General features: G+C 31.6%; 1 protein-coding gene across 1 annotated transcript; it reads left to right on the top strand.

Moving 5' to 3' along the window:
- Positions 1-5,779: 5,779 nt before the first annotated feature.
- Positions 5,780-10,331, top strand: LOC18108407 (disease resistance protein RUN1). The gene is made up of 5 exons (XM_006371316.3): positions 5,780-6,443; positions 6,742-7,834; positions 7,959-8,282; positions 8,367-9,347; positions 9,436-10,331. Exons 1-5 carry the CDS (start codon positions 5,959-5,961, stop codon positions 9,928-9,930), a joined length of 3,378 nt encoding a protein of 1,125 aa, XP_006371378.1. The 5' UTR covers positions 5,780-5,958; the 3' UTR covers positions 9,931-10,331.
- Positions 10,332-12,401: the final 2,070 nt, after the last annotated feature.

Genomic DNA, 12,401 nt, shown 5'->3' with positions numbered 1-12,401 from the left:
GTCAAGGATTATCCTAGGATTCACACATATATTAATAGAAGATAAATTTAACTTGTATTAGGATTGAATATGTTTCTTTATCTAATATCAATATCTATATAAAATTAGAATTAGAATTATATATGTAAGTAAGATTCAAACTCTATAATAGTATAAATAAAGTCAAATACTATATGAATGATGGTCAACCCTATATTTTCAAATTCATGCAATCTACATTCTTTTCCCCTCAAGAGGTTTTATTTCTTTTCTTGCTTTATTTGTTGCTTTATTTATTTTCTATACTTAAGTTTCTTGCAAACTCCATCTCTTTTAAAACTCATATATTTTCTTATACGATGGTTTTTTTTTACAACAAATTACCTTTATTAAGGGTATGAGATCAAGAATCCTCATTTTATTTGATTAAAGAAAGTTGTCATCTCGTCGCAAGTTTAGTCCTAAGTAAAATTAACTAGCAGCATAATAAATTGGCACACCTAGTGGGACAAAAATTCAAAATTTGTTCCGTAAGCAATTAAAATATGCCTCCAAGAAAAAATACAAGTGAACTTATCCTTGCTGAATTGGATGAATAATAAGTACAAACAATAAAGGAATGTCATTTTCTTAGTTGTGAAGAGCTTGAAAGTCCACCATCCTTAGATTTTAGTGCTCAATCGATGGTAAGCACTCCTAGATATGGGTCTTTATCATTTAGACTTATCTTTAGTGACCCTCTATAGTCCCTTACATTCTTATTGGTTCTAATGGGGTCATCACCACTAACCACAGATAAACAAATTGATGAATCAATACCCTATACATAGTTGTACATATATCCATTGTATGGGTCAGGTGGTGTCATATAGATATGAAAAATTTTAGCCAACCAATTATGGTTGCTCTTGAAGAAGCATCTTATTATCAACATATAAATCTTTCTAATGCTAATATGAAGGCTTTCTAAATGGAGATGAAGAAGATGGCTAACATGTCCTACCAAAATAACAATAGTGGTCAATTGAACCATACAAGCTATATATGATTAATTGAATCAAATATATAATAAAATTTATAAGAATAGGCTTAGTAACACCTACACGTACATATCGCAAGGATAGATCCTAAAGAATTCTACAATAATGAGCACTCTAGTAGGGGTGTTCGAAATGAGTATACCTATTACGAGGGTATTTCTCAGCATATCAAACACAAGAATAAATATAGCCTAACTTGGAGGTGATAGCTCCCAACACGCTAGCCACTCGTTAAGTATACAAACAACCATAAGCCAACTACTTACCCTATAGAATTTTTATCACACACCACAATTTGTTACTAAGCAATTTTATGCCCTACAAGTTGTGTTATAATAAAGGAACCTCAATATCTTTGCTCAACAATTTCTTGCAGTTGACCAGTAATAAAAAAGAGGGATAGACATAATTGAACTAGCCCAACACTTAAGAGAGATGAAGATAGAAGTAGGATGGATAAAAAGACCTACTTATAATCAATCCATACCTTAAATGGGTTTATAGGCTACATATGATCCCTATAAGAATAAAAATTGTTGATTTCAAGTAATTTTTTTAAGAGGATAACCAATTAACAAGGGAACATATTACAAAATTCATAGATCAAGGTGTCAATAGTGCAACCAACCCTTTCATGAAGCTAAGATGTTTGGTTCTTTATTGATTAAAATAGTTTTTCATTGGTTCTCCATACTACTATCAAACTCAATCAATAGTTGGAAAAGATAGAAACTAATTTCTATGAGCGCTTCTAAAAGAAACAACTAAAATACATATTGGTTAATCTAGCCAAAATAGTCCAAACCCTAAAAAGGCTATAGAAAGTTATGCCTTATGATTTAGAAAATTAAAAACTAAGTGCATTGCAATTATAATTGATAATAAGAGCATAAAGTTACTACTACAAAGAATATAATAGAACATAAGAAAAAATGTTCATAGGAACTACTTATTTAGACATATACACCCTCACAAATAATGATGCTCGTTATGAGAAGATGTTTACAAAACAAGCAAAAAAAAGAAGCCAATAAGATGGACATTTCTTGTTGGCTATTCAGATAATATTGTGAGTTCTCACTCACTAACTGATTTAAACTCTAAAAGTTCGAAGAGGTTCAATAATAGCTCATATATTTCCCTTAAATCAAGGATGAAAGATTGTTTAAGATTGTAACATTAAATAAGCCTAAAAGGCTATTAAACCTAATAGCAAAGAAGTAAACACTACCAAAATAGTTAAAGATTATGAGTACTCTTTTGATATTAAAGAGTTAGAGAGATCTTCAACATGTACGAGGGAAATTAAGCTATTTGGAAATCATATAACCCTTGCTGCTAATAAAAATAAGGAGAAACAATATTATAAATAGCATGACTATTAGAAGCACGTCATTAATGAGTGTGTGGTCTTCCAGAACCAAATTTAAAAGAATCCAGAGTCTGGACACATCTATTTTCTAGACAAAAAGATAAGGGTGGTTAATGATCCATTCCTTAAAATCACTATAGTAGTGGCTACCCCTAAGCTTGATGGGCTTCATACAAAGGGAAAACTCTAAAAGACAAAGGTTGATCGACAAGATGACTTCAACTTTGCCATACCAGTCTAATTGTTTTAAGATCAATATATGATTGTTAAAACTATTAATTCAATAATCTAATACATTCTTTTATTACTTAAGAAAATAGAAAGTCTAAAACAAATTACAATTTCCAAGTTTGAAATATTTCCATCTTTATAACCATAATGAAAAAAGAAGAAGTTCAAATACTTTTTGTGTTACTCATCATTTTAGCTTGATTTGAGTGTAAATGTTTTGATTAGTTTTGGAAAAAATAATTAAATGAAATTGTAATTATAAAAGTTATATTACATATATTATACCAAGTCATACTATAGTGGAAGATCCCATAAAAAGAAATAGCAATCATATCCTAAGAGATAACCTTTCATAGTTCTAGACTTCTAGCTAGAGAACTTTTTTCCCCATATACTTATCTTAAGTCTAAACTTCATAACCAAGTGTTTTCTCTTAGGCCTTTGAAACTTATGAATGAGATATTGCAGTATGTTCTAATTTTTTGATAAAATAGTTTAGGAATTTTATATTTTCTAAGTCTTGAAAGAAATATAGGATACTTACTTATCACTCATGATGACATTTCAAAAGTGTTTAAAAATGAACAATAACTGCTATCGATTAGATCGAGTCTTTAAAATTTTCCCCAACTATGGATACCTAATTAATTTTTTAATTACTTTATTTATTATTCCTTACATCTTTCATTAGGGAAAAAATAATAAAACATTAAAAGCTAATTGCTTTATTGTTAATTTTATATCCAATTGCATTGTGGGTTCATTTTATTTTATTTTTCTTTTGCTTTTTATTTTTGTCAATTAGCCTTCTTTTATTGTTGTCATTCCATATTTATTTTATTCCAGATTGACCTTAATAGTTTGTTTTGATGACTAGTTATGCGGTTCTTATGGGGTTAAAAAAATCATATCATTGGATTGGCGCTCAATTTTAAGAAAAATAGTTTGGATTTTTTATTTTTTAAAGGATTGAAAATGAAGGGACTACAATTGAAAATGAGGCAAAAAAAAAGTCCTTTTTTGTCCTTAAAGAGAAGAAGAGAAGAGATCATGCATGAAACCAAGGTGATAAGAGAGAAAAGAGAGAGGAAGAGAAATAAGAGAATAATGGGTCATTAGAGCTACACCGCAATCACGCGTTGCCTTTAAAGGAAGCCTATTCTAAGACGATTTCAATGGCACCAAGAAGGCCTTCATTAGCGCTTGAAAAAAGTTGCATGCGCCTCCTAAAAGTGGTGGCTTCCTCACACGCCAACAAGAGTGTTACACATAACACACATTTTTTGCCCTCTTCGTTTAATTTAGTCCCTGATTGTTTAATAAATCTTCAATTTAGTCTCATATTTCATCCAACCCGAGTTCAATAAATGCCCAACCAAGGAGAGAAGAAATGAAGGGAAAAGAAAGAGACAAATGGTGCAACAAGGTTAGATTATTATGGTCTTATCCATGACTTAAGTTGTGAATTTTAACAAGTTAACCTGATTTGACCCGTGTTGATCCAATATATCACTATCTCAATATTTTTTTTTATAAAAAATATCTTTTTGATTTTATTTTTAAAGCCAAATCATGTTTTTTTTTTTTTCAGGTTGTCCAAGTTACTTTTGGATCCACCAAGTCAACTTGATCAATTTAAAATCAAGCTAAGCAAGAAGTCGAGTTAAGATTTTGAAGATTGGTTCACTAGGTCTAGTTTAATAACACAATCAAATAGATTTCCATGGCTTGGACATTTTTTTTAGAAAAAGTTATTTGTTTTCTTAGTTTTTGTTTTTCTATCTAGTTTGGCAAATTAAATATTATGCTTAATAATCTTATTTTTTTCTAATTTGTTTATGACTTTTATTGATTTTCCTTCATTTTTAGATTTTCTAATTTCTTTATATTAGTTTTTGTATTTATTTAAGGAATTGTAAACCTCTTAAAGAAGCACATTTCTTGAACAAAAAATATTTAGTAATAAAATTTTAAATTAGAGATTATACATGATATATTTTTTAGTATAATTTTGTGTTTTTATGCTTGCTATCTTTCTTGTGTTGTTCTTGTGTGCGTTAGTTGGTATTAAAGCTCATGTTAGTTGTTAATAGGTATGATGTTTATAATGGAAAGACTGAGCGTGAAAATAATTGTAAATTCTTAATTAGACATTTATGAGATTGAAGCAAGAAGAATTTGAACTCGAGGGCAATTTCTTTTTAACCTAAAGAGATTGATGCATGAGGATTTTTATGAAAAATTATTTGTTTTATTAATTATTTTTTATTTTTTTTCCTATGTAGTTTAAGAGATTAAATATTATGCCTAAAAATTTTATTTTTCCCAACTTGTTTAGGACATTTATTGCATTTCTTTTATTTTCAGATTTTCTAATTTGTTTAGGTTAATTTTTGAGTTTATTTAAAAGGTTGTAAATCTCTTAGAGACACAAACTACTTGAATAAAAAATAACAAGTAATAAAATTTTTAATTGGGATTTTAATATAATTATATATTCTTGTGCTTTCTGTTTTTTTTTATTGTTTTCCATCTATGTTGTAATTTTTCTTTTGGATTGATATCATTCTTTGAAAATATTGTTTCAACATTTTGTAGTTCTTGTTTTATAATAGACTTATTTAGGAGTAGATTTTAGCTACTTGGATCATAGTTATCAAGTTCGGCTTGGCCTAACAGATCAATCTAATGATTCGTTGATTTGGTGCCTAGCCTGATATCAATTTATTTTTTAATCAGGATGGACATTGATTCGATCAAATCTAGGTGACCGGTAGGTCAATTCATAAATTAGTAGACCTGATTAAATTTAGACAAGACCTGGTTCGGTCAACTCTAGAAATTCTTTTTTTTTTCAATTTATATTGTTTCCACTTTTTAAAATTTTTGTTCAAAACAATCTCACTTTATTTTATTAAAAAAAACTTATTAAAACAATATTATTTTAGGATTGATCTGATCAAGACCAACCATGCTTCGAAACTAACCATATTTTAGCCCAAACAAAATCCATTAAAGAAACCTGAAATGTCGAAGGAGTGCATTTTCTGATTCTTTTATTTATACTCCACTTTAATCTTAGTGATCATTTATATTGGGACACCTGTTCGTTTTGTACTTATTTGTTTTTTTGGAATTAGACCCTTTTATTTACCAAATACATCTTTCAAATTGCAAGAAAAAAACCCCCAAGTGGGGTATTTTTTCATGTCAAAGTAGGTTTCGAAGGTGATGATGCCCAAAAACGCGGTTCAAAGCAAGCCCCATTTCCTTTCTTTCTTCGCCATAGACTCTGATCTGCTGAATCACAAGGAATTGTAATTTTTTTTTTTTCACATGGCTTCGACTTCTTCTTCAACAACCACTCCTCAAGAAAAATACGATGTGTTCCTTAGTTTCAGAGGAGAGGACACTCGTGTTTGTTTTGTCAGCCACCTCTATGCTGCTTTGAAGCGGAAACAAATCTCAACCTTCATCGATTACAAACTTAACAGAGGGGAAGAAATTTCTCCATCCCTTTTGAAAGCAATTGAAGATTCCAAGCTTTCTGTCGTTGTTTTCTCTGACAACTACGCGTCTTCCAAATGGTGCTTGGAGGAACTTGCAAAAATTCTTGAATGCAAGAAAGTTAAAGGGCAGATGGTTATACCCGTTTTCTATCGGGTTGATCCATCTCATGTTAGGAATCAAACTGGAAGTTTTGCCGATGCATTTGCTAGGCATGACCAGTTATTGAAGGAGAAGATGGAAAAGGTGCTCAACTGGAGAGCGGCCATGAGGGAGGCAGCCAATCTATCTGGGTGGGATTCACATAACATTAAGTAAGCTTCTGCTTTCTTGAATTTCAACTTGGGCTTTCATATTTTGAAACTCTAGTGTTTTCTGGCAATTGCATATTTGATTTATTTTAAAAAAATCATTTTTAATCTGATTTGTAGTAGTTTAAGAGTGTTTATTTTCATTAATTTATGTTGCATTATCAGTTACCGATAACAATGTACTTAGTCTTTGGGGAAATGATGATCTTTTTAAAGGTGTATGCATTGATTTTGCTAAAGAGTGCCTATTGTTCTGTTCTGGTTCTCTCCAACTAACAAATATGTGTTTTGTGTTTATTAGATCCGAGTCTGAATTTGTTGATGACATTGTTAGAGATATATTGAACAAATTGCATCAAACATCTATGAGTACTCATCATACGAGTCTGATTGGAATTGATGCACGTATTAAGAAGGTTGAAACTTTGTTGAAAATGGAGTCCCAAGATGTTCGGATTGTAGGGATATGGGGAATGGGTGGTATAGGTAAGACAACTATTGCTAAAGCGGTATATGACAATGTCTCTGCTCAATTTGAAGGGTTCCTCTTTGTTGCAAATGTTAGGGAAGAAATAAAAAGACATTCAGTGGTTGGTTTGCAGAAAAATATCCTTCCAGAATTACTAGACCAAGACATTCTGAACACTGGCCCTTTGAGCTTCGGAAATGCTTTTGTAATGGATAGACTTCTCCGTAAAAAGGTTCTTATTGTTCTCGATGATGTGGATAGTTCAAGGCAACTGGAAGAATTGTTACCAGAGCCACATGTTTCATTTGGTCCAGGAAGTAAAATTCTTTTAACAAGTAGGGATAAGCAAGTGCTTACGAATGTGGTCGATGAAATCTATGATGTTGAGAGATTGAACCACCATGAAGCTCTTCAACTCTTTAACATGAAAGCCTTCAAGAATTACAACCCCACAATTGATCATAGTGAGTTGGTAGAAAAGATAGTAGATTATGCACAAGGCAATCCTTTGGCTCTTATAGTTTTAGGTTCTGCTCTCTATGGTAGAAGCAAAGAGGAATGGTGTAGTGTTTTGAATAAGTTAGGGAAAGTTTCTAGCCGTGAAATTCAGAATGTGTTGAGAATTAGTTATGATGGGCTTGATGATGAACAACAAGAGATATTTCTTGATCTTGCATTCTTTTTCAATGGGGCAAATAGGGACCGTGTTACAAAAATTTTGGATGGTTGTTATTCAGCTGCTTGTTTGGATATAAGTGTTCTTTTTGAAAAGTCTCTCATCACCACACCTGGTTGCACAGTCAACATGCATGATTCACTACGAGAGATGGCTTTTAGCATTGTTCGTGAAGAATCTAAAATTCCAGGCAAACGTAGTAGGTTATGTGATCCTGAGGATGTATATCAAGCATTGGTGAAAAAGAAGGTTAAAGCTAAAGTCACTAACTATTCTTAATTTCCCGCATGTGATATTTTTACCATGTTGTTACATGTTTTCAAGTAGTCGGAGATGAGTATATTGTTTGCTTATTCTCTACCCTTGATTTTAGGGAACGGAGGCAGTTGAAGGCATATGCTTGGATATCTCTGAATCACGTGAAATGCACTTAAAATCTGATGCCTTTTCAAGGATGGATCGGCTAAGAATTCTCAAATTTTTTAATCATTTTTCCTTGGATGAAATTTTCATAATGGACAACAAAGATAAAGTGCACCTTCCTCATTCTGGCCTCGATTATCTTTCTGATGAGCTGAGATATCTCCATTGGGATGGGTTCCCTTTGAAAACCTTGCCACAAAGTTTTTGTGCTGAAAACATTGTTGAGCTTATTTTCCCTGATAGCAAGATTGAAAAGCTTTGGACAGGTGTACAGGTATGATCATGTCTATATATGAATTATAAATTTAAAGATAGTCAATCTTTTGTTATACTTTTCCCCCTTGTTTTGTTATGACAGGACCTTGTGCATTTAAGACGTATGGATCTCAGTGGCTCCCCATATTTGCTTGAAATCCCTGATCTCTCCATGGCCGAAAATATAGAGAGTATAAATCTTAAATTTTGTAAAAGTTTAATAGAGGTGAACCCCTCTATTCAATATCTCACCAAGCTGGAGGTCCTTCAGCTCAGTTATTGTGACAATCTTAGAAGTCTTCCAAGCAGGATTGGTTCGAAAGTTTTGAGAATTCTTGATCTATATCATTGCATTAATGTCAGAATATGCCCTGCAATTTCAGGAAATTCACCAGTTCTTAGAAAGGTTGATCTACAATTCTGCGCAAATATTACAAAGTTTCCAGAGATTTCTGGGAACATAAAATATCTATATTTGCAAGGGACGGCAATCGAAGAGGTGCCTTCATCAATTGAGTTTCTCACAGCACTTGTTAGATTGTATATGACTAACTGCAAACAGCTCTCAAGTATTCCCAGCAGCATCTGTAAACTGAAATCCCTTGAAGTTCTCGGGCTTTCAGGTTGCTCAAAACTTGAGAACTTCCCAGAAATCATGGAGCCCATGGAATCTTTGAGACGTCTCGAGTTAGATGCAACAGCTATTAAAGAGCTACCTTCATCAATTAAATATCTGAAATTCTTGACACAGCTTAAGCTAGGTGTAACAGCTATTGAAGAGCTATCCTCATCAATTGCACAACTGAAATCTTTGACACATCTTGATTTAGGCGGAACAGCTATTAAAGAGCTACCCTCTTCAATTGAACATCTGAAATGTTTGAAACATCTGGATTTAAGCGGAACGGGTATCAAAGAGTTACCAGAGCTTCCATCGTCACTTACAGCTCTAGATGTAAATGACTGTAAATCACTTCAAACCTTATCGAGGTTCAATCTAAGAAATTTCCAGGAGTTGAACTTTGCAAACTGCTTCAAATTGGATCAAAAGAAACTAATGGCAGATGTGCAATGTAAAATTCAGGTGAATCTTCATAAGTTCTCTCTGCTTCTCACGATCATCAATTATATTTTGAATCTCTAATTTCTCCTCTATGTTTTCGGTGTCACAGTCTGGAGAGATTAAAGGTGAGATTTTTCAAATCGTTTTACCAAAGAGTGAAATTCCACCATGGTTTCGCGGTCAAAATATGGGATCTTCAGTTACCAAAAAGTTGCCCTTAAACTGTCATCAGATCAAGGGAATTGCTTTCTGCATAGTCTTTGCATCTCCCACACCACTTCTGTCTGATTGTGCCAATTTTAGTTGCAAATGCGATGCCAAAAGTGATAATGGTGAACATGATCATGTCAATTTATTATGGTATGATTTGGATCCACAGCCAAAAGCTGCTGTATTCAAGTTAGATGATTCGGATCACATGTTATTGTGGTATGAGAGCACAAGAACAGGTCTTACTAGTGAATATTCTGGCAGTGAAGTTACATTCGAATTCTACGACAAAATCGAGCATTCCAAGATCAAAAGGTGTGGGGTCTATTTCCTATTTGATAAGAATCGATCCAGCAGTTGTGATGAGGATTCGAGCCACCAGGATGACAACTGACGAGATTTCACACCATTACTGGTGAGGGAATTCAATCTTCTTGGTTTAACTGCTACTGAAATATTCAAATTACTTCAAGACTGAGCTGGAAAAGTCTATATCCTACCTGTCTGATTATCTTGATGTCCTCCTTTGCTTCTTGAGTTTTGCCCATTTCATTCTCCTACAGGGCATCACATCTTCAATCTCTAACTCGATTCATCCGGTAATTCACCCCTTCCATTTTTATTATTTATTTTTTCTTCTTGAAAGTATTCTAGTTTTTATTGTCAGTACTGTTGTCTCAAATACACTAATTAATATTGGCGGAACAACGACCCCAATTTTATTTACACAACATTCTATGTATACCTCTACCTCTACCTCTTTTATTATTATTGAAAGTACAAGATTTTTTTTTTTTTTTTTTTTGTATTTAACTAAAAATCGGACAGAATTTCCTCTATTATTTTTAGTACTAAGTTATCAATTCCAAAATATTTATAACTTGCAAACAGTAATTCCAATGTTTGTTCCACCATTTGAGACTTCCTTAATCTAACCATATGGACTTTTCATTTTCTTCAAGTATTACAAATAATATGACAAGTAAATTAGTTGCAACATAAGTCAAGACACACGTTCATTTTTTTAAAAAAATTGAAGGTAGATGCTTCAACAACAATTATTTTAAATGTATTATCCATAATTAATTTAGATATGTAAATATATTTTTGGATACAAAATAATATTACAAAGAAAAATTTTTCTTCTCCTAATTATATCATTTGATTAAATAAAAATATATAAATTCATGAATCTACTACTAAGCATCGTGTTGCGCGAGATACTTTAAAATTTATTTAATGTCTAATACAATTAGTTTTATATTTAATAATTTAATATTATCTCCTGGATATATATTGACAAGAACATTTATCAAACAATTAATTTCTTAATATATCCTTATCTTTGCAATTCAATGCTAATAGCACAATTTTAAAGACTTGCCAATATCATTTCTAACTTAAACCAAGCTTTTATTCTATTACTAAATCAATTGGTTTTTTAATGGCTCATTAATCAAGACATTGATTTCATTAACCATGTAATAAATCTCTTCAATTGCCTATTAATCAAAATACTAATCTCATTAACCATAAAGTTATTTTTATCCAATTGCTCATTATCCAAGATGCTAATCCTATTAACAAAAGGATCCCATTAACTAGGGAATGAGTATTTTCAATTGTCCATTAACCAGGGCACTAATCCTATTATCTAGGGAATTAGTTTCTTTTATCTTTCATTATCCAGGGCAATAATCCTATTAATCAGGAAATTAATTTCTTCAATTTTTTATTAATCAAAACACTAATCCTATTAACCAGAGAATTAATTTCTTCTATCGCCTATTAATCATGACATTAATCCCATTAACCAGAGAATTAGTTTTTCTAATTGTTTAATATTTTCCAAATAAAAATCGAGATACGATTAAAGAAAATTGCAATTACAATTTAACTAATATTATAGTTGTAAGGTGCCGAACATCCATCTAGTGTCTAAGTGCGTATAATGGTTCCTTGTTATTGAATAGGTCTCGTGACCTCTCTTGTACTATTAGAATCAATGTCATTTGTCATTGATCACCATAAAAATCAATTTCATTCTCCATGTAGATTTAAAATTCTCAATTTAATCGAATTGAAAATTCTAAATTTTCACCATGCATGAATGTCCATTTCTTTTTCTTCTTTTTTTGGCAATTTGATCCTCAACCCCACATTAAGTGTTTCAGTCATCATCATTAAACATTCATATTATATTAAATTACATCAAACAATTCCTATCTCCCTTAAATAAACTCAAAAGAACAAAAAAAGAAAAACTAAGAAAAAACTCAAACACAAAATCAGACCAAAACTAGACAGTAGCCAAAACGATCTGATCATTTTGAGAAACGGTCCGACTGTTTCTTAAATCGGTCTAGCTGTTTTTTAAAATGACAAGATTGTTTTTAGTTATGAGAAATTTCTCTTTCATGTTTCTTTATTCATGTTTATAAATAAGATTCTACCATAATATTCCAAATTAAATCAACAAATTCCTCAAATTCAAATTTCATAATAATACATAACATCATTCAAGCTCTCATTCATGGAATTATTCAAATCAAACACAATAAAAAGCCATGCTTACCTTGAAATAACAAAGATTCAAAAGAGATTTAAGATGGAAATCAACCATTTATCCTTTTCTTTCTTCCTTCTCTCACCAACCCTTGTTCTCACTTTTAAGTTTCTAGAACTTCCTAAATCACTCAAATACCTCTTTATGATCACTTACCAACTTTTTTAATCACCCCAAGTTAGTCTTTTGTTGAGGATTTTATCAAGAAAAAAGGAAGAAATCAAAGAACCCTAACCCCTCTTTTGTTTTTGAAAAATCATAGCATGAAAGAGAATGAAAGTTAGGGGTGTTCAAAAAAA

The sequence above is a fragment of the Populus trichocarpa genome, chromosome 19 (genome assembly GCF_000002775.5).
Source record: "Populus trichocarpa isolate Nisqually-1 chromosome 19, P.trichocarpa_v4.1, whole genome shotgun sequence".
Lineage (NCBI taxonomy): Eukaryota > Viridiplantae > Streptophyta > Magnoliopsida > Malpighiales > Salicaceae > Populus > Populus trichocarpa.
The sequence above is the reverse complement of the archived record's forward strand: the minus strand, read 5'-3'. Positions and strand labels throughout refer to the sequence as shown.

Excerpts from the sequence above, each read along its gene's own strand:
- LOC18108407 (XM_006371316.3), top strand. The coding sequence starts at position 5,959 with ATGGCTTCGACTTCTTCTTCAACAACCACTCCTCAAGAAAAATACGAT. Across the intron at positions 7,835-7,958 it reads AAGCATTGGTGAAAAAGAAG|GGAACGGAGGCAGTTGAAGG; the intron begins GTTAAAGCTAAA and ends CCTTGATTTTAG. Across the intron at positions 8,283-8,366 it reads AGCTTTGGACAGGTGTACAG|GACCTTGTGCATTTAAGACG; the intron begins GTATGATCATGT and ends TTGTTATGACAG.